The sequence below is a fragment of the Hemibagrus wyckioides genome, linkage group LG01 (assembly GCF_019097595.1).
Source record: "Hemibagrus wyckioides isolate EC202008001 linkage group LG01, SWU_Hwy_1.0, whole genome shotgun sequence".
In the NCBI taxonomy this organism is placed as follows: Eukaryota; Metazoa; Chordata; class Actinopteri; order Siluriformes; family Bagridae; genus Hemibagrus; species Hemibagrus wyckioides.
Genome location: NC_080710.1, coordinates 34,796,448 through 34,818,982, shown reverse-complemented (window position 1 = coordinate 34,818,982; position 22,535 = coordinate 34,796,448). Strand labels below are relative to the sequence as shown.

The following is a 22,535-nucleotide window of genomic DNA, read 5'->3' as shown; positions in this document are numbered from 1 at the left end:
GTGTTGTGTGTAGTGTGTGTAGTGTGTGTTGTGTTGTGTGTTGTTTTGTGTTGTGTGTAGTGTGTGTAGTGTGTGTTGTGTTGTGTGTTGTTTTGTGTTGTGTGTAGTTTGTGTAGTGTGTGTTGTGTTGTGTGTTGTTTTGTGTTGTGTGTAGTGTGTGTAGTGTGTGTTGTGTTGTGTGTTGTTTTGTGTTGTGTGTAGTGTGTGTAGTGTGTGTTGTGTTGTGTGTTGTTTTGTGTTGTGTGTAGTGTGTGTAGTGTGTGTTGTGTTGTGTGTTGTTTTGTGTTGTGTGTAGTGTGTGTTGTGTTGTGTGTTGTTTTGTGTTGTGTGTAGTGTGTGTAGTGTGTGTTGTGTTGTGTGTTGTTTTGTGTTGTGTGTAGTTGTCACTCAGCCACAGTTCCAGGTGAGTTGTTAGTTGAATCTTTTTTGTAGTTCATCAGCAGCTGAAGATGAGCTGTGGAGGAACGCAGTACAGTAACAGGCAGGAGGTGTGAGAGACCAGCAGGAGCTGGACTTTACTACAGAAATCCAAGAGGAAACACTACCCAAAAAAGAAATTTCTTTAAAGGTCACATCTACAGGTCAGTGAGGTCAGCGGTTTATGAGAGTAATACAGATATTGAGTATGAGTTCAGCTTGGACTCACTGACGTGAGTGAAGGGAGAGTTCCTGGCCCAAAGATTTTCTTACACGAGCCTAGGATGGGGTGAAAACATCGGCTATGGCAACCCAGGCCTATTTCATGCTTTGGCCCTGGACAGAAGATGCAGCAGAAGAAGTAGCGGAAACTCCAGAGGAGTTAGTGTACACCCTGTAGTGCACTGAATGTTAGAGTGTGTGTGTGTGTGTGCCTTTAACCGTATTTAGAGAGCCCCCTAGAGGAAGGGAGGGGTTGGTGCAATGCCACCATGGTCTCAGTGTGTGTTTGGTGCAATTTGTGACACGCCTACTGTCCACTCTTTAAGTAACCGGTGTATCCACCTTAATAAATAATCTGTAATTGTCGACACTGAAAAAACAATGATGCATGTGTGACAGAGGCCAGCGGTTGGTGCTATGCAGGTAAACTCACTCCCCTGATCTCACGCTAGTGGCTGCAGTCTTTAGTCTCCTTGTTAGTGTGCCTGCCTCCCATGCCGGAGACCTGGGTTCGAGACCTGCTTAGAGCGGAGTTCACATCAAGACTCAAATCTGTAGAAACAGTTTAGCATGGGTTCGCTCAGCAGGTGAGGGAGTAAGTGTGGTGTCACAGGGTTACTAATCAGAAGGTCAGAGGTTTGAGCTTCAGTGTTGCCTAGTGGCTACTGTTCATCCCTTGAGTTAGCCTTAGCCCTCTCTGCTCCATAGGTGCTGTATCATGGCTGACCCTCTGCTCTGACCCCAAACCTCCAAGTGTGGAGAAAGAATTTCACTGTGCAGTAATGTATTCGTGACAAATAAAGACCACTTAAAGCTTTTAAATTTTTAATTAAAAGTCGTATCTCAGGATGTACATTTATGGACAGTGGTGGCTCTGGGAAGTGGTTAAAGATCTGATTTGTTTATCAGGTTCTTCTCTCTGCTCCTGGAGAACCATATCATGACTGACCCTGTGAACTGACCCCAAACTCCAAAGCTGGGATTTGTAAAGAAAAAGAATTGTACTGTGCTGTAACGTGTGTGTAGCAATAAGGCAGGCTTCTTCCTCTTCTTCCTCTTCTTCTTCTTCTTCATACACTGTAACTTCACACAGGTAGTATTCTTAATCTCTCTGTCTCCATCTAGAGGTGAAATCATGGAATTTACAAATGAATGCAAAAATAAAATTACAGTGATTTCTTTAGTTGCTCCCACTCACTGTGTGTATGGAGTTTATATGTTCTCCCTGTGCTTGGTGGGTTTTCTCCGGGTGCTCCGGTTTCCTCCCACAATCCAAAGACATGCTTCTAGGCTGATTGGAGTCTCTACATTTCCCGTAGAGTGTGTGTGTATGTGTGTATGTGTGTATGTGTGTGTGTGTGTGTGTGTCCTGCGATAGGTTGGCACTCTGTCCAGGGTGTATCCTGCCTTGATGCCTGATGACTCCTGAGATAGGCACAGGCTCCCCGTGACCTGAGTATAGATCGGATAAGCGCTACAGGCAATGAAATGAAAAAATATGTTTCACAGTTTCCTGGTGTTAATAGCAAATAAATAAATAATTAGTGTAAGGTTTATGGTGCATTTAAAGACAGAATCCACTGTTTCAGACAGACAGATTAATAAAATAGGGAATTAAATAAGATGTGAGTGTGATGTAAATGCCTTCATTGTTAAAAAGGCTGCTGAAATGAAAAGGTCACCGTGATGAGAGAGAGAAAGAGGGAGGAAGGGACAAGGACAGAGAGGCTAGTGTTCAGGGAAGAAACTGTGAGTCTTTACACAAAATGTGTAGGTGCAGAAAGCTTTGGGGGGTCTGGGGGGGGGCAGAGAGAGAGAGAGAGAGAAAGAAAGAGGACGAAGAGATGATGGAGTTAGAAATTGCTTTCGGACACAGACAACAGAACGGGTAAAAAGTAATCTTTCTTTGTTCTCAAAGATAACTGAAAGTGTGAAGTGTGTGTGTGTGTGTGTTATAGAAAGAGAGAGAGAGAGAGAGAGAGAGAGAGAGAGAGAGTTTGTTTATAATTACTTATAATTACTGTTCATAATGCTTTTTTTTTTTTAACTTTCACAATCCTACATGAACTTATAAAGCCTAGATTTTAGATATTCCAGTTTTTGAAGTGATGATGGTCACTTAGTATTGTGATGGAAAGACAGAGTGGGATTCTGATGATTCTGAGGATTTCGGATCTTCTGAATATACAGACATGACCAGATAGCATGATGTCATGATCTAGCAGAGTTTTTATACAATTGTGATGTTATGTGTCTTGAATTGACTTGATAGTAGAGACAGAGCAGAAGGTGATATTTATTTTAATACTTATTATTAGTTATTATTAGTTATTATTATTATTATTATTATTATTATCATCATCATCACTTCATTGTTTAATTATATGGGGTTTTACTTTAATTATTATTAATTGTAATTATTAGTTATTATTATTATCTGTTAATTATTTCATTTTACAAGACTATGGATCTGATTCATATATCTGTTTTTATTTATTTGTTTTTATTATTATTTGCTTACAAAGTTTGCTGAATTGAATGGGAAAACATTCTTCAACACCCACACACACACTCCTACAACAGCATTCCACTGAAAACACACACACACACACACACACACACACACAGACACAGAAACAATTTGTTTATTAGCATAAAAATGTGAGTCCGGCTGTGTTTACATGCATCAATTTCTCATCACATCGTTTATAATTTCACCCTAAACACATTCATCTGTCACTAATTTAACATAAATATAATATAAATATTTAGATATAATTGTTTATACTTAGTCATCATCATCATAGTGTATTATCAGATATAAATTATACATTTAAAGTGTGTCCATAATGAGCAAATCAATGGAACAGTGGCAAAACCTCCCTGTGTCCACATGAGGAAGAAACCAGACTGAAAGGAAAACCCATCCTCATCTGGGTGGCACTGGATGATGTGATTATAAATAATTCACTTCTATAACTGTATAAAAGTGCTAATTGTGTTAACTGGAATTTGTGCTTAAGCATTATTTAAGTTCATCTTGAGAAACGTTAGTGCAAACTGAGCTTAGAACTTACAGTCCTGTGGAACAACATGCACAGCTTCCTTCATGTTTTTCTCTGGTCCAATCCCACAGTCATCTCACTGACCTTTAGCAAACTTCAGAAAACCTGAGTGACCATGTGAGAGTGGTAAGGAGACAGCATCCAAACATCCCAGTACACCAAACACTCTATGACCATGAACCTTCCAGATCTGCTCCTTTACCTAAGAACTATATATTAAAAGCTTGACTAAACAAATGTGTCTTCAGCCTTCAACACTAATCTGAAGGCTGTTCCATAACTGTGGGGCAACACCAGTAGGGAGACACAACCCTGATCAGAGGTCAGTAACAGGTCATTGACCACTGTAACCAGTGCTGTCTCTGTGCTATGATGAGGCCTAAATCCTGACTGATACATTTCATAAATGTTATTTCTATGCAGGTCTGAACATAACTGCTGTGCTACAGCCTTTTCTATGATCTTGGAGATAAAGGGCAGGTTTGATATCGGTCTATAGTTAGACAGCTGACCGGGGTCGAGGTCCGGTTTTTTAATCAAGGGTTTGATAACTGCTAGCTTAAAAGATTTAGGCACATAGCCAGTGCTTAGAGAAGAATTAATTATTTTTAGAAGGGGTTCAGTAGCTACTGGTAATATCTGTTTAAGGAAAGATGTGGGTAAAGGATCTAGGATGCGGGATGATGTAAATGTAAGTGGAGGATTTTCTAGAAAAAATTAGTGAAATTAAATCAGTCTCTTGAAAAGGAGTGAAACATTCTAAACACTAGTCTAAGATCGATGTTAGTGTTATCTACAGGATTATCTATCAGATTATCTGGTTTTAAATGAATAGTCTAATTTTCTGCCTGATATTTTCAGTTTTGCCATCAAAATAAATTCATGAAGTCATTGCTGCTAAATGTAGATGGTGTGCGCTTTTCTACAGTGGTTTTACTCCTAGTTAGTTTTGCTACAGTGCTAAATAAAAATTTAGGATTGTTTTTATTATCTTCGATTAAGGAAGAGAGATACGCTGATCTAGCAGCACTAAGAGAATTTTTGTATCTCAGAAGGCTTATCATAAAATAATGATGTAAGGTCTTAGCATAAGAAACAATAAACTAGTAATAAGACTACAACAAAAAAATTACTAATAAGAAAAAAATGAATCAATCATTTAAACTAACAGGGAGAGAGTAAGAGTGTAAATGAGTCGTTACTATAGAAACAATCACAGGTTAGAAACAACATATTAATATCCATCTGTATAATTAATGAACACTTTCTGACCAATCAGAATTCAGAACTGAACAGTGCTATGATATGTGTGTGGTAGTGTGTGTGTGTGGTAGTGTGTGTGTGTGGTAGTGTGTGTGTGCTGTAGTGTGAGAGACAGTGTGTGTGTGAGTGGTAGTGTGTGTGTGCTGTAGTGTGAGAGACAGTGTGTGTGTGTGTGTGTGCTGTAGTGTAAGAGAGACAGTGTGTGTGTGTGTGTGTGTGTGTGTGTGCTGTAGTGTGAGAGACAGTGTGTGTGTGTGTGTGCTGTAGTGTGAGAGACAGTGTGTGTGTGTGTGTGTGTGTGTGTGCTGTAGTGTGAGAGACAGTGTGTGTGTGTGTGTGTGCTGTAGTGTGAGAGACAGTGTGTGTGTGTGTGTGTGTGCTGTAGTGTAAGAGAGACAGTGTGTGTGTGTGTGTGTGTGTGTGCTGTAGTGTAAGAGAGACAGTGTGTGTGTGTGTGTGCTGTAGTGTGAGAGACAGTGTGTGTGTGTGTGTGTGTGTGTGTGTGTGTGCTGTAGTGTAAGAGAGACAGTGTATGTGTGTGTGTGTGTGTGTGTGTGCTGTAGTGTAAGAGAGACAGTGTGTGTGTGTGTGTGCTGTAGTGTGAGAGACAGTGTGTGTGTGTGTGTGTGTGTGTGTGCTGTAGTGTAAGAGAGACAGTGTGTGTGTGTGTGTGTGTGTGTGCTGTAGTGTAAGAGAGACAGTGTGTGTGTGTGTGTGTGTGCTGTAGTGTAAGAGAGACAGTGTGTGTGTGTGTGTGTGTGTGTGTGTGTGTGTGCTATAGTGTAAGAGAGACAGTGTGTGTGTGTGTGTGTGTGTGTGTGCTGTAGTGTAAGAGAGACAGTGTGTGTGTGTGTGTGTGTGTGTGCTGTAGTGTAAGAGAGACAGTGTGTGTGTGTGTGTGTGTGCTGTAGTGTAAGAGAGACAGTGTGTGTGTGTGTGTGTGTGTGTGTGTGTGTGCTATAGTGTAAGAGAGACAGTGTATGTGTGTGTGTGTGTGTGCTGTAGTGTAAGAGAGACAGTGTGTGTGTGTGTGTGCTGTAGTGTGAGAGACAGTGTGTGTGTGTGCTGTAGTGTAAGAGAGACAGTGTGTGTGTGTGTGTGTGTGTGTGCTGTAGTGTAAGAGAGACAGTGTGTGTGTGTGTGTGTGTGTGTGTGTGTGTGTGCTGTAGTGTAAGAGAGACAGTGTGTGTGTGTGTGCTGTAGTGTGAGAGACAGTGTGTGTGTGTGTGTGTGTGTGTGTGTGCTGTAGTGTAAGAGAGACAGTGTGTGTGTGTGTGTGTGTGTGTGTGTGTGCTGTAGTGTAAGAGAGACAGTGTGTGTGTGTGTGTGTGTGCTGTAGTGTAAGAGAGACAGTGTATGTGTGTGTGTGCTGTAGTGTGAGAGACAGTGTGTGTGTGTGTGTGTGTGTGCTGTAGTGTAAGAGAGACAGTGTGTGTGTGTGTGTGTGTGTGCTGTAGTGTAAGAGAGACAGTGTGTGTGTGTGTGTGTGTGCTGTAGTGTAAGAGAGACAGTGTGTGTGTGTGTGTGCTGTAGTGTGAGAGACAGTGTGTGTGTGTGTGTGTGTGTGTGTGTGCTGTAGTGTAAGAGAGACAGTGTGTGTGTGTGTGTGTGTGTGTGCTGTAGTGTAAGAGAGACAGTGTGTGTGTGTGTGTGTGTGCTGTAGTGTAAGAGAGACAGTGTGTGTGTGTGTGTGTGTGTGTGTGTGTGCTATAGTGTAAGAGAGACAGTGTGTGTGTGTGTGTGTGTGTGTGTGTGCTGTAGTGTAAGAGAGACAGTGTGTGTGTGTGTGTGTGTGTGTGCTGTAGTGTAAGAGAGACAGTGTGTGTGTGTGTGTGTGCTGTAGTGTGAGAGACAGTGTGTGTGTGTGTGTGTGTGTGTGCTGTAGTGTAAGAGAGACAGTGTGTGTGTGTGTGTGTGTGTGTGTGTGTGTGCTGTAGTGTGAGAGACAGTGTGTGTGTGTGTGTGCTGTAGTGTGAGAGACAGTGTGTGTGTGTGTGTGTGTGTGTGTGTGCTGTAGTGTGAGAGACAGTGTGTGTGTGTGTGTGTGCTGTAGTGTGAGAGACAGTGTGTGTGTGTGTGTGTGTGTGCTGTAGTGTAAGAGAGACAGTGTGTGTGTGTGTGTGTGTGTGTGCTGTAGTGTAAGAGAGACAGTGTGTGTGTGTGTGTGCTGTAGTGTGAGAGACAGTGTGTGTGTGTGTGTGTGTGTGTGTGTGCTGTAGTGTAAGAGAGACAGTGTATGTGTGTGTGTGTGTGTGTGTGTGCTGTAGTGTAAGAGAGACAGTGTGTGTGTGTGTGTGCTGTAGTGTGAGAGACAGTGTGTGTGTGTGTGTGTGTGTGTGTGCTGTAGTGTAAGAGAGACAGTGTGTGTGTGTGTGTGTGTGTGTGCTGTAGTGTAAGAGAGACAGTGTATGTGTGTGTGTGTGTGTGCTGTAGTGTAAGAGAGACAGTGTGTGTGTGTGTGTGCTGTAGTGTGAGAGACAGTGTGTGTGTGTGCTGTAGTGTAAGAGAGACAGTGTGTGTGTGTGTTTGTGTGTGTGCTGTAGTGTAAGAGAGACAGTGTGTGTGTGTGTGTGTGCTGTAGTGTAAGAGAGACAGTGTGTGTGTGTGTGTGTGCTGTAGTGTGAGAGAGACAGTGTGTGTGTGTGTGTGTGTGTGCTGTAGTGTAAGAGAGACAGTGTGTGTGTGTGTGTGTGTGTGTGCTGTAGTGTAAGAGAGACAGTGTGTGTGTGTGTGTGTGTGTGTGCTGTAGTGTAAGAGAGACAGTGTGTGTGTGTGTGTGTGTGTGTGTGTGTGTGCTATAGTGTAAGAGAGACAGTGTGTGTGTGTGTGTGTGTGTGTGCTGTAGTGTAAGAGAGACAGTGTGTGTGTGTGTGTGTGCTGTAGTGTGAGAGACAGTGTGTGTGTGTGTGTGTGTGTGTGCTGTAGTGTAAGAGAGACAGTGTGTGTGTGTGTGTGTGCTGTAGTGTGAGAGACAGTGTGTGTGTGTGTGTGTGTGTGTGTGTGCTGTAGTGTAAGAGAGACAGTGTGTGTGTGTGTGTGCTGTAGTGTAAGAGAGACAGTGTGTGTGTGTGTGTGTGCTGTACTGTAAGAGAGACAGTGTGTGTGTGTGTGTGTGTGTGTGTGTGTGTGTGTGCTGTACTGTAAGAGAGACAGTGTGTGTGTGTGTGTGTGTGTGTGCTGTAGTGTAAGACAGACAGTGTGTGTGTGTGTGTGCTGTAGTGTGAGAGAGACAGGAGACAGTGTGTGTGTGTGTGTGTGTGTGTGCTGTAGTGTAAGAGAGACAGTGTGTGTGTGTGTGTGCTGTAGTGTGAGAGAGACAGGAGACAGTGTGTGTGTGTGTGTGTGTGTGCTGTAGTGTAAGAGAGACAGTGTGTGTGTGTGTGTGTGTGTGCTGTAGTGTAAGAGAGACAGTGTGTGTGTGTGTGTGTGTGTGTGCTGTAGTGTAAGAGAGACAGTGTGTGTGTGTGTGTGTGCTGTAGTGTGAGAGACAGTGTGTGTGTGTGTGTGTGTGCTGTAGTGTGAGAGAGACAGGAGACAGTGTGTGTGTGTGTGTGTGTGTGTGTGCTGTAGTGTAAGAGAGACAGTGTGTGTGTGTGTGTGTGTGTGTGCTGTAGTGTAAGAGAGACAGTGTGTGTGTGTGTGTGTGTGCCGTAGTGTGAGAGAGACAGGAGACAGTGTGTGTGTGTGTGTGTGTGTGCTGTAGTGTGAGAGACAGTGTGTGTGTGTGTGTGCTGTAGTGTGAGAGACAGTGTGTGTGTGTGTGTGTGTGTGTGCCGTAGTGTGAGAGAGACAGGAGACAGTGTGTGTGTGTGTGTGTGTGTGTGTGTGCTGTAGTGTAAGAGAGACAGTGTGTGTGTGTGTGTGTGTGTGTGTGTGCTGTAGTGTAAGAGAGACAGTGTGTGTGTGTGTGTGCTGTAGTGTGAGAGAGACAGGAGACAGTGTGTGTGTGTGTGTGTGTGTGCTGTAGTGTGAGAGACAGTGTGTGTGTGTGTGTGTGTGTGTGCTGTAGTGTGAGAGAGACAGGAGACAGTGTGTGTGTGTGTGTGTGTGCTGTAGTGTGAGAGAGACAGGAGACAGTGTGTGTGTGTGTGTGTGTGTGTGTGTGTGCTGTAGTATGAGAGAGAGTGTGAAATTCTTTTTGACATCTGAGGTTGAGAATTTAAGTGTGGCCATGTCATGGGTGTGTGTGTGTGTGTGTGGCTGTGAGTGCCTTCCCTAACATAGTACTCATTCCTCTGACTCCGCCCATGGTGACCACCTGTCACCTATCACTCCAAACTTAGCAATAGTTCATGTTCAGTGTGTGTGCATGTGTGTGTGTGTGTTTTCTCACAGGAATGGTTAAATGTGAGTGCAGAGGAGCTTCATCCAGCAGGTTAGAAGTGTGTGTGTGTGTGTGTGTGTGAGTGTGTGTGTGTGAGTGTGTGTGTGGGTGTGTGTGTGTGTGTGTGTGTTATATTCAGTGTTTCATGACTGTGTGCATTGAAAATGAGAATCTTGTACTTAATGTCACTCACAGTGCATTTTATTTATTTTACTTTTACTTAATCCTAGAATTATGTTACACCTGAGATAATTCTAGTCAGATGGATTTGAGGGTCAAGATGATTTAAGATGATTTGGATTCTTTGACTGTGTTGTGTCTCCATCTCAGTTTTATCTGTTTTTACATTAATTCTCGCAGAGGTGGATGGAAATGAAGAGCAGATAATCAGCTATAAATTAGAGTCAACTGCACCATAAGTCACATTATCTTAGGGTATAAACATACAGATTGAACTGTTTAGCTTCACAAATATTCCTCTTGGCTCCCAGAGCTCTGTAATGAGTCTCTGCTTCTATTGCCACATTCTTTATCTTCTCCTTATTTTCTTTTCCTAGGATAGTTTTGTTTTTAAAGCCTGCATGTTTCTAAGCAGTGAATAGGATTCATCAAATTTTGTTTATGCCTGAGGAAGTGTGTACATTCCCACACATTCCTGACCAGGTGAATGGAAGAGTTGTGGTGTAAAAGTGGAACAGCAGGTAAAAAAACCTGCCTCTGTTTTTATGCTGATGGTATCCTCAGTCTGTGATCTACTGAAGCAGTGTTAATGTATTCACTGAAAGAGACTTTAAAGTACTCTTGTACGTCGCTCTGGATAAAAGTGTCTGCCAAATGCCAGAAGCGTAAATGTAAACTGACTGTAATCTTCTCCAGGTATCATGTACTGTCATGTAACCAAGAGAGTAAATGCTAATTTCGGAGATCAGACAGGTGACACAGAGGAAATGATGAGTAACACTGAATAAAACATTTAAAGATGGTTTGGGGTTTTGCCTTACGTGAAGATTTGGCACATGCAGCTTTGTCAGTGGTCACTGTGTACAGCTGTGGACACGCAAGTGTGGTAAATAATGACCTCAGAAACTACACTGACCTGTCAGTTCCTCAGGAGCTCTTGGTTGCTGTACAAAGGACACTATTTACATTTAAATGATTTATTGTCCAGTGTCACCCAGATGAGGATGAGTTTCTCTTCTGAGCCTGGTTCCTCTCAAGGTTTCTTCCTCAGATCATCTCAGGGAGTTTTTCCTCACCACCGTCAACTTTAAACATTTATCTTTTTTTTTACTGTTTATGTTTATGTCTATATTTCTGTAAAGCTGCTTTGAGACAATGTCCACTGTTAAAAATGCTATACAAATAGAATTGAATACAAATTAAATTGAATTGAATTAAAAATCATTCAATTTTTTTGTGCTGGTGGCTTTTTCATCTAGATTGTCATTAATGAGACTCCTGGTCTGATCTCGTCTCCGTGTCTGATTATAATGTCATGTGTGTGCGTCCTATCAAATATAAACCTCTTATAGTACGAGGCCATGCTAGGCTGCCAGTCACCAACAGGGGGCAGCAATGGTGCACAGTGAGAGAGCCATTCTGGAGAACTGTTCATATGGATTGCCTGCAGCTAGCAGGGAGGATATTTAAGGCCAGTCTCAGTGTTCCCTCTCACACCTTTGTAGAGGGCTGTGATAGGTCAGGGATTTGTTTGAGCTTGATCGGAGTTAGAGTTAGAGTTAGAACTGCAAGAATCGAAAAGAAAAACAAGACAGAACTGGAAACTACTCTTCCTAAAAAGCTAAAGCTTTCAGAGGCCATTTTAATTCATAATAACTTTAACAATGTTCAGTGTACACAAAGCAGCTTTACAGGAATATAAATGATCAATTTTAAATTTAAATTTATCCCTAATGAGTGAGACAGAGGTGACTGTGGTGAGGAAAATCTTCCTGATACGTCATGAGGAAGAAACCCAGAGAGAAACCTCATTCTCATCTGGGTGCCACCGGAGAGTGGGATTATAAATCATTCTAAACACAGAGAGTGGGATTATAAATCATTCTAAACACAGAGAGTGGGATTATAAATCATTCTAAACACAGAGAGTGGGATTATAAATCATTATAAACACAGAGAGTGGGATTATAAATCATTATAAACACAGAGAGTGGGATTATAAATCATTATAAACACTGAGAGTGGGATTATAAATCATTATAAACACAGAGAGTGGGATTATAAATCATTATAAACACATTTTTTCATATTAAGTTCATATGTGGATTTCTTTGTGATAATGTTCATAGTTAACAGCACTATATAAAAGTAAAGGATCTACATTTGATCATTAATGAAAAGTTCTTGACCAGAAATAAAGATAAGGGCAGAAATCATGACAGTGTAATAAATAAAACCAGGTAGAAGTATAAATCAGTAATCGAGGAAAAGACATGAGACAAAATGTGACAAGAAAGACAAAGAAAAAGACAAAACCTGTCTCTGTCTGTCTGCAGGATGATGGAACAGGACAGAGTGAGTCAAGCCTCTAGTGTGGTCACAGTTTCCTCAACCAGAGACAAGGTGTGTATATTAAACACACACACACACACACACACACACACACTTTCAGTGAGCCTAAAAATGTCCAGCCTACTTATTCAAAAAAATTGTAAATTCCTATCAAATCTTTCTGCCTAGAGCTATTGATGATGATGATGTATGTGTGTGTGTGTGTGTGTGTGTGTGTGTGTAGACTGACAAGAAACTGCAGTCATTCTGTAAAAGGTCTCGCTCAGTGCAGAGAGATCCAAACTGTGCAGTAGTGATCAGAGGCTGGCTTCATAAAAAAGTGAGTACAAATACTTCCTCTTCTTCTTCTTCCTGTTCTTCTTCTCCTTCCTCTTTCTCTTCTTCTTCTCCTTCCTCTCCTTCCTTTTCTTCATCTTCTTCTTCCTCTTCTTCCTTTTCCTCTCATCTTCCTGTTCCTCTCCTCTTCCTGTTCACTCCCATCTCTAACTTTATAAACATCTTAAAATTAAAAGTGACTGTCTAATCTACTCTCTCTCTCTCTCTCTCTCTCTCTCTCTCTCTGTAGGACAGCACAGGGTTGAGGTTGTGGAAGAGGAGGTGGTTTGTTTTGTCTAATTACTGTCTCTTTTACTATAAAGGTAAGTCATACACTCTGTGTGTGTCCGTGTGTGTGTCTGTGTGTCCGTGTGTCCGTGTGTGTGTGTCTGTGTCCATATGTGTGTGTGTGTCCGTATGTGTGTGTGTGTGTGTGGTTGCTTTAATGTTTATAACTCATCATCTGTAATTAACAGGGATGTGACCTCTGACCTCCTCATACTGAGTCTTGATTGATTCTGACCACAACAAATGTCCAGTCTCAGAATCTGCCTTTATCTAATGTTTAGATGTAAATGTAATATTTCCTGGGCCCTGCTACATGATCCATCACTGTCAAGAAGGTTCCCAGGAGGCTGAACATCAGATCTTACTCCTATAAGATCACTGAGTGTTATTATTCTACATAACATGTCTGTCTGAACACTGAGTGAACACACACTCCATGTCTGTCTGAACACTGAGTGAACACACACTCCATGTCTGTCTGAACACTGAGTGAACACACACTCCATGTCTGTCTGAACACTGAGTGAACACACACTCCATGTCTGTCTGAACACTGAGTGAACACACACTCCATGTCTGTCTGAACACTGAGTGAACACACACTCCATGTCTGTCTGAACACTGAGTGAACACACACTCCATGTCTGTCTGAACACTGAGTGAACACACACTCCATGTCTGTCTGAACACTGAGTGAACACACACTCCATGTCTGTCTGAACACTGAGTGAACACACACTCCATGTCTGTCTGAACACTGAGTGGGAACTTCTCTTAAAAGGAATTTATTACAGTCTGTATATTACATAAACCAGAGCAAGTGCTAATTCTCTCTCTCTCTCTCTCTCTCTCTCTCGGTGCATGCTGGGAGTGTGTGGGTGTGCGTGAGGGTGAACATTGTGAGAGGGTGACAGTTTGGGAAACCTGACTGTTTTTGCTGCTTTTCTTACTTTCTTTTTGATAAAAAGGTTAGATTGAAAGGCGATTTAATATTTTATTAGGGGCGATTTTTGTGAGGTTTTGTTGGCGGTCGCGACGGCGTCCCCACCCACGGAGGGCGTCCGTAACGGCGTCAGGTGTGTACCTGTGCCATGTGTGACGGTGGAGGAAGTGTTAGAGAAGATGGAAAAGTCTATCGGGTATGAGAATCTAGTGTCGGCTTCCCGCATGAACAAGGCAGTGGTGGTGTTTGTGAAGAAAGAAGACTTAGTGAATGATCTGATTAGTGATGGCATTGTAGTGAACGGAGCTCACGTTATCGGAACACCGCTTGTAGCTCCGACAACTAAAGTCACATTGAGAAAGCGCTCACGTGCTACGGAAAGTTCGCCAGCGCAATTAAATCTATTCCGTTCGGATGTAAAAAGACGTATCTAAAACACGTTACTTGTTTCCGCAGACAAGTCCTTATGTATTTAACCGAGCCTGATCTGGATGTTTCTTTTCGGGTGTGGTTTGAAGGCAGACCATTCACCATCTATGCCAGTACAGGCAAAATGAAATGCTTTGAATGTGGAGATCTGGACCATAAACTGGCTGCATGTCCACACAAGGCAAGCACCAGTGGAACTACTGTGAGTAATGAGTCCACCTCAAACTCAGGACCTGGGAGCAGCTCCTCCAACAGTGAGGAAGAACATCCCCAGACTGTAAGTAACACTGGTGTACACAACACTGAGGTGAGTGATGAAGGGACAGCGGTTGGTGAAGCGGATACTGTGGAAAATGTGCATGTTGAAAACACTATAGATATGGATAAAAACATTAATGACGGAATGACGGACATGATAACAGAAAAGGAGACTGACCAAACACTGACAGAAAGAAATATGGGTGTAAGACAATACACATGGATTAAAATTACAGATAACAAGCTGAGTGGAGCCAGGTTAGATCATTTATATATAGGAAAAGAGTGGAGCAATAGAATAACTCACACATCAATCACTCCAAATGGTTTTACAGATCATCACATGATACATCACATGGTACACAACATACCATGTCATGTTTTTAACATGAAGCAAAGGTCAAAGCCCAGGTATATCTTGATTTTTTATTGTCTGAGCAGGTCAGAGACACTTCAATCAGATCACGCTTCTGCTCTGTCAAAGATATGGATTCACCAAGCACAGTCTTTTTTGGCATGGAGAAAAAGAGTGTCCACAAACAGGAGATGAACCACCTACCACGTCCAGATGGGAGAATAACTGCAGACATGAAAGAAATGAGAGACCTGGCAGTGGAGTTCTACACCTCACTGTACAGTACACTGCGATCCAGAAAGCACTGCTAATCTTCTACAAGACCTACCAAAACTGGACTCTGAACAGAGAGCATCTCTGGAGGAAGAGATCTCACTCCTGGAACTAACCAGTGTGATGAAGCAGCTAACCAGTGTGATGAAGCAGCTAGCCACTGGACGATCTCCTGGAGTGGACAGACTCCCAGCTGAATTTTTCCAGCACTTTTGGGAAACCCTGGGAAAAGATTTTCAGGAAGTGCTAACAGAATCCCTAAAAGAAAAAACACTCCCAACCAGCTGAGGGCATGTGCTATCACTCCTGCCGAAGAAGGGCGATCTTGGGCTTTTAAAAAACTGGAGGCCGATCTCACTGCTGTACGCGGACTACAAAATACTGTCCAAATGCTTGGCCAAAGGTTTTAAATACAATAATTCACAAGGACCAAACATACTGCATCCCAGAAAGGTCAATAACAGACAATCTGTTTTTAATAAGAGATGTCATTGATCTTGGGATTTTTAATGATCTTGATCTGGGTGTCCTGTCATTAGACCAGGAAAAGGCTTTTGATAGAGTTGACCACAGCTACCTTTTTAATGTTTTAAAGAGTTTTAACTTTGGACATAATTTTATCTCTCTGGTTAAGTTATTGTACAATGATGTTTCTGTGATGTTAAAAGTGGGGGGAGGACTTAGCGCTCCTATAAAAGTTACAAGAGGGATCAGACAGGGATGTCCATTGTCTGGACAGCTGTATAGCCTGGCCATTGAACCCTTTCTAATGTATGATAAGGAGGGAGCTCTCAGGCACTACTATGAAAGGTGTTAAAAACTGTCAAGGTACATCTGTCTGCTTATGCAGGTGATATCACACTTTTTATTTCAAGACGGAGAGACGTTGAAGTTTTAAACAAATGTATTCAGCATTATGAGAAAGCCTCAACAGCCAGAGTAAACTGGGAGAAAAGCAAAGGTTTTATCACCGGACAGTGGAGTGGGGCTGGCTCCCCAAAACTTCCCAAGGGTTTAAAATGGGAAAGAGAAGGGTTAAAAGTATTGGGAGTGTTTTTAGGAACCCCTCATTTCCAGACCAAGAACTGGGAGGACCTGCTGGACAGGGTGTTAGCCCAATTGTCTAAATGGAAATGGCTATTACCACAGATGTCCTATCGGGGTCGAGTCCTGCTAATAAACAACCTGGCTGCCTCAAGTTTATGGCATAAAGTGATGGTCATGGATCCACCTGATGAACTGATCCACAGAATCCAGCGAGCAGTTGTGGACTTCTTCTGGAGTGGGCAGCACTGGCTAAAGGCTGCAACACTATCACTGCCGAAGGAAGAAGGAGGACAAGGCCTGGTGGACATCAGAAGCCGAATCCGAGCTTTCAGACTGCAATCAGCACAGAGACTGATGTACCATGAAGACCTGGCATGGACTCACACTGCCTGTCTGATTCTGCAGAAGGCTGGTCATCTCGTACTGGATAAACATCTGTTTCTGCTGAAAGGTGAGGAGGTGAATCTAACTGGGGTCACTCCATTCTACAGGTCAATGCTACAGACCTGAAGGACAATTTTAAAAACAAAAAGGACTGTGAATGAGAGTGAAGACTGGGCCCTAGAGGAACTGCTATTTTTTAACCCACTCATCCAAACCAGACTGTTGTCCTCAGCGAGTGTGCGAGCAGTTCTCATAAACAACGTCACAAAGCTGGGACAACTTCTCGACCAGCATGGATGGAAACCTGATGAAGACCTGAAGGTGATGACAGGCCGGCGGTCTACACGTCTCATCTCAAAAATGAGGGAAGAGATCTTTGCTGCTCTACCGAGTAGCTACAGAGGCATCATCACCAGAGAACTTCAACAGAATGGAGAAACCAATTAGGACCTCCCCAAGATAACGATCAATCCAGCCATCAGCAAGGAACAACAAAAAGTAAAAGTAAAGGAAGTAGTGATAAATGACTCACTCATATCAGTGCTTCCTCTCAGTACTCCATCTAAAAAAATCATACTGTCATACAGAAAGCTACTGCAGATGTTCTATCAGACTGTTGTGGTGAGTGCCCTCTTCTATGCGGCAGTGTGCTGGGGAGGCAGCATAAAGAAGAAGGACGCCTCACGTCTGGACAAGCTGGTGAGGAAGGCGGGCTCGATTGTGGGCTCAGAAAACAGCCTGACATCAGTGGCAGAGAGGAGGACGCTGAGCAGGCTCCTGTCCATCATGGACAATCCACTGCATCCACTGTACAACATCATCTCCAGACAGAGAAGCAGCTTCAGTGACCGGTTGGTGTCACTGCCCTGCTCCACTGACAGACTGAGGAGGTCGTTCCTCCCCCATGCCATGTGACTCTTTAATTCAACATGGGGTGGGAGGAGTCAGTGCTGACACTACTCTCTCTCTGTACTGGACTGTACAATAAACCACACACTACACACACTACACTCCGGTTTATACAGAACTCTCACTACACTCCGGTTTATACAGAACTCTCACTACACTCCGGTTTATACAGAACTCTCACTACACTCCGGTTTATACAGAACTCTCACTACACTCCAGTTTATACAGAACTCTCACTACACTCCGGTTTATACAGAACTCTCACTACACTCCGGTTTATACAGAACTCTCACTACACTCCGGTTTATACAGAACTCTCACTACACTCCGGTTTATACAGAACTCTCACTACACTCCGGTTTATACAGAACACTCACTACACTCCGGTTTATACAGAACTCTCACTACACTCCGGTTTATACAGAACTCTCACTACACTCCGGTTTATACAGAACTCTCACTACACTCCGGTTTATACGGAACTCTCACTACACTCCGGTTTATACGGAACTCTCACTACACTCCGGTTTATACGGAACTCTCACTACACTCCGGTTTATACGGAACTCTCACTACACTCCGGTTTATACGGAACTCTCACTACACTCCGGTTTATACGGAACTCTCACTACACTCCGGTTTATACGGAACTCTCACTACACTCCGGTTTATACGGAACTCTCACTACACTCCGGTTTATACGGAACTCTCACTACACTCCGGTTTATACGGAACTCTCACTACACTCCGGTTTATACGGAACTCTCACTACACTCCGGTTTATACGGAACTCTCACTACACTCCGGTTTATACGGAACTCTCACTACACTCCGGTTTATACGGAACTCTCACTACACTCCGGTTTATACGGAACTCTCACTACACTCCGGTTTATACAGAACTCTCACTACACTCCGGTTTATACAGAACTCTCACTACACTGAGATTTGCACAGGACTCATAAACACACAGTTTTTGCACATAACAGTTTCGCACATCAGCTAGGTCTGTAACCTTAAACACTTGTTTTGCACATTACTTCTAATTCTCCATATTCATTCCTAAATCTCTGTATTTAGTATTTTTTTTGCTATATTTTGTTATATTGTTATATTCTGTTATTTTGTAATATTTTATATTTTGTTATTTGATTTTTTTTTAAATATATTTTATATTTTGTTATTTGATATATTTTTTTTGTTATATTTTGTACCCTAATTTGGGTATTTAGTATTTTTTGTTATATTCCTTCCTATTTTATCTATTACCTGTGTTTGTGGACACTGCTGGAAACTGTGAATTTCCCTTTGGGATGAATAAAGTATCTATCTATCTATCTATCTATCTATCTATCTATCTATCTATCTATCTATCTATCTATCTATCTATCTATCTATCTATCTATCTATCTATCTATCTATCTATCTATCTATCTATCTATCTATCTATCTATCTGGTGTGGATGAGCTAGACCTGGTGATGAAGTTTCGGGTTGATGGTTTTGATTATGTTGTGTTTGTCTCAACCGACGTTGGCATAAATTGTTTCAATTGTGGTGAAAATTGGGCCATAGAGATTCTGGGGAAGATGGTACCCCAAATGCTATTGTGGCTAAACCTGCAGGGGACAAAGCAGGAGCGACTGAGCCTGTGACTGGTAGAAAAGGTATGGGCAAAACAACGCCCAGACAACCCAGGAGGAACCGGAGACTATGATAGAGACAACGGAGGTACTGATGTTGATATGGAAGCAGAACTGGCTTTTAAAGTCCCCACTAAGAGGAAGAAAAGGTCCAAGAGTAAGAGCAATAAGCAGGCAAAAAAAAGTGAGTCAGAGCTGGAGGAAGAGAGCGATGACTGCTCTACTGACTCCAGCCTATCACAACTTGATGAGAAAGAGGTGGTCTACACAGCTGCATACATCTCAAAATTTTTAAAAGACAATAAAGGGAAAAGGGCAGTAAATCCAGAGGAGTTTTTTCCAGACACAGTGCAGTTTGTGCAAGACTTCAAAAAATGAATGCGAAATGGAGCTTTTGAAAAAATCAAGATTCACTGTCTTAAAGCAATAATGAGCAAACTCAGAAAGAGCACAAATTAATGAAAGTAGCTTTTAGAATGTATAGCTCTGACATAAATTAATAATGGCTATACAAGATTAACTACACAAGATTAGAGGTTACTTTCTTTATAATAATGAGTGCTATCACGGCAGTAACCCTTAATATTAATGGTGCCAGAGATCCAAGTAAAAGGGCAACACTCTATGAGCTGGTGAAGCAGAAGCGAGCCGATGTCATTTTCCTGCAGGAGACACACAGTGACGCAGGGAACTCCTCGGACTGGGTGAGCGAGTGGAAAGGGCTTGTGGTTCACAAGTCACAACACCTCACTTAGTGATGGGGTCACTCTTATGTTTTCACAGTCTTTTATCCCGCAGTCTTATGATGTTGAAGTTTTAGAAGGAAGACTTTTAAAAGTAAAAGCATGTTTTGAGAATGAGGTTTTTGTTTTTATTTGTCTGTATGCTCCTACTCTGAGAGTAGAGAGAATGTTGTTTTTAAACACTTTAAGCACTGTCATTGGTTCCTGTAAGCAGAATGAAGTTTTAATCACTGGTGGAGATTTTAACTGCACTGCAGACAGCATAGACAGGAATCATCTAGAACCTCATGCTGCCTCCCAAAAACGACTATACATGTGAACTAATAGAGACACATGACCTGAGTGATGTATGGAGGAACTTCCACAGAACACAGAGACAGTACACATGGTCCCACTGCAAGGACAACACACTCTCTCTGGCAAGGCTTGATTGTTTTAATACTTTTAAACATCAGCTAAATATTTTTAGGTCTTGTGTTATTTATCCTGTGGGTTTTTCAGATCATTTTATGGTACAGTGCACTTTTCAGAAAAATAATGTAAAGCCACATACCGCATACTGGCATTTTAATGCTGCTCTTTTAGATGATGTTAATTTTAGAGACAGGTTTATTTTCTTTTGGATTGTTTTTAGGCTCCAGAAGCCAGTTTTTACATTACTGCAAGATTGGTGGGATGTGGCAAAAGTGCACATTCAAATGTTTTGTCAACAGTACGCTCACAATGTGACTCAATGTGGTCACTTAAAGCTCTAGGAAATCGAGGCCATATTGAGGCTCTCAAAAAGAAAAAACATGCGTTGGGTAAGTTGTTGGACACAACAGTGCAGGGGGCGCTGGTCCGCTCTCGCTTTAAAAGCGTAACAGAGATGGACGCTCCTTCCAAGTTCTTTTTTAGTCTTGAGAAGAAAAATGGACAGAAAAGGTTTATACATGCTTTGTGTACAGATTCAGGGGAGCTTGTAACTGATCCCACTGAAATTCGCAAGCAGACAGTCAGCTTTTACTCAAAGCTGTATGAGAATGAGCCCACAGCTGTGCAAGAGGTGGAAGAAGATTTTGTCAGGAATCTTCCTAAAGTAACCGAGGAGTCAGCTAGGGAACTGGACAGGGAACTGACCATCGAGGAGTTGGAGGTTGCAATTAACAGCATGGAGAATGGGCGGTCACCTGGCATTGATGGGCTATCCGTCAAGTTTTTCAAGGCTTTCTGGTCAGTATTAGGGAAGGACTTGCTAGAAGTGCTGAGGGCGAGCATACACGAAGGCAGACTGCCGCTGAGTAGTCGCAGAGCAGTCCTGACCCTACTCCCAAAGAAAGGTGATCAGACTGACCTCAGGAACTGGCTCCTTACTCTGCACAGACTGTAAGGTGCTCTCAAAAGCATTGGCAACAAGACTACGGAAGGTAATGGAGCAAGTTGTCCACTTTGACCAGAAGTACTGTGTGCCTGGCAGGTCTATCCATGACAATGTACACTTGATTTGTGACATTTTGGACTTCTCTAGGCTATTGGGATTGAAGACTGGTCTTATTTTCATGGATCAGGAGAAGGCTTTAGACCGGGTTGAACACCAGTATTTATGGAGGGCGCTAGAGAATTTTGGGTTCAACTCCGGGTTCAAGGCCATGATCCAGGTGCTGTACAGTAACATTGAGAGCGTACTGAAAGTTAACAGTGGTTTATCTGTGCCTTTTAAAGTGTATAGGGGTATTAGGCAGGGCTGCTCTCTGTCTGGCATGTTATACACCCTAGCTATAGAACCATTGCTATGCCAGATAAGAAGCAATATTACTGGTCTGTCAATACCAAGGTGTAATACCCCATACTGTGTTTCTGCTTATGCCGATGATGTTGTTGTGATGGTGACTGAACAAAGAGATATTGACATTTTAACTGAGATCATAAAAAAAGTTTAATGTGATATCTTCTGCAAAAGTAAACTGAAACAAAAATGAAGCCATTTTAGTTGGTGATTGGAAAGGTGGGGAGCCATGTCTCCCAGATAATTTAACATGGAAAACAGGTGGTTTTAAATATTTGGGAGTGTACCTGGGAGACAATAGCTATGTAAATAAAAACTGGGAAGGCATAAGTGAGAAGATAAAAGGACGTCTTAACAAAGGGAAATGCCTTGTTCCAAAAATGTCATATAAAGGCAGAACTTTGGTTAGAAATAATCTAGTTGCTTCAATGTTATGGCACAGACTGGCCTGTATTGACCCCCCTCCAAAACTTCTAGCAGACCTGCAGGCCATGATGGTGGACTTTTGTTGGGACAAACTGCACTGGTTACCACAAAGCATCCTATACCTACCCAAGGAAGAGTGCGGACAAGGACAGGTGTTTGTCATGTACAGAAGCTCCTCACTGCCGCAGAGAACCTCTCATGGAGAGCAGCTGCGAAAGGAATACTAAACACAGTGGGAGAATGGGGTCTAGACAGGTCACTGTTTTTAATTGACACTTAGCTAAAACTAAGCCTAGCTGGATTACCTGCTTTTTTATCAAGGTATTTTTAAAGTTTTTAACCATTTCAGGGTGCAGAAGGAGGACTGTTCGTCACTGTACTGGCTTCTTGATAAACCACTCATCCATGGCGCTCAGCTGGATGTCACATGCAGGATCTCTCCATCCTTAACCAGAGAATTGATCTCCACAAGGACTGTGACACTGCGACAGTTGGTGCAATTGTCAGGACCGGACTTTACTTACTCGAACCATGTAGCAACATGGCTAGGGGTGAAGTCTGTATTTATGATTGCACAGCTTTTACAGAGGTGGAGGTCAGCACTCACATCTGAGGAGCGCATGCAGCTCAGGGACTACTGCGCAGGGGTGGTCAGCTCTGAGGAGGGTGAGCCCAATCCAGTTCTTTCTCTTGTACCCAATCTGTCAGAGTTCTCAGGTCTCCTCCTGGGAGATGGGGAAAAAACAGCTATAGGCCTTAACACAGCCTAGGGTAAGAGCCTCTACAATCTGTGTGTCAAGGTATATAACAACAGATGGTTAGATGGGAGGGTAGACACACCCTGGCGCAGTGTCCTTGGGCTGAATGATAATGTAAAACCTGAGTGGCAAACGTTGTACAAACCACCGTTAATGCCATCAGACTTTTTTCTGATG

The 22,535-nt window shown here is 42.5% G+C and overlaps 1 protein-coding gene across 4 annotated transcripts in view; it reads left to right on the top strand.

Annotated features, from left to right (window-relative positions):
* Nucleotides 1-2,449: 2,449 nt before the first annotated feature.
* The window catches only part of si:ch211-234p6.5 (uncharacterized), an 80,496-nt gene continuing 60,410 nt past the window's right edge, over nucleotides 2,450-22,535 (top strand). For 3 of the 4 annotated variants that reach the window (XM_058392070.1, XM_058392059.1, XM_058392052.1), the window contains exons 1-4: nucleotides 2,450-2,527; nucleotides 11,808-11,874; nucleotides 12,047-12,142; nucleotides 12,389-12,461. In XM_058392070.1, the coding sequence (XP_058248053.1) occupies nucleotides 2,484-2,527; nucleotides 11,808-11,874; nucleotides 12,047-12,142; nucleotides 12,389-12,461 (280 nt within the window). In that variant the 5' untranslated portion in view covers nucleotides 2,450-2,483. Of the gene's footprint in view, nucleotides 2,535-11,807; nucleotides 11,875-12,046; nucleotides 12,143-12,388; nucleotides 12,462-22,535 lie in introns of all 4 variants that reach the window. The other variant, XM_058392064.1, reaches the window with a different exon arrangement.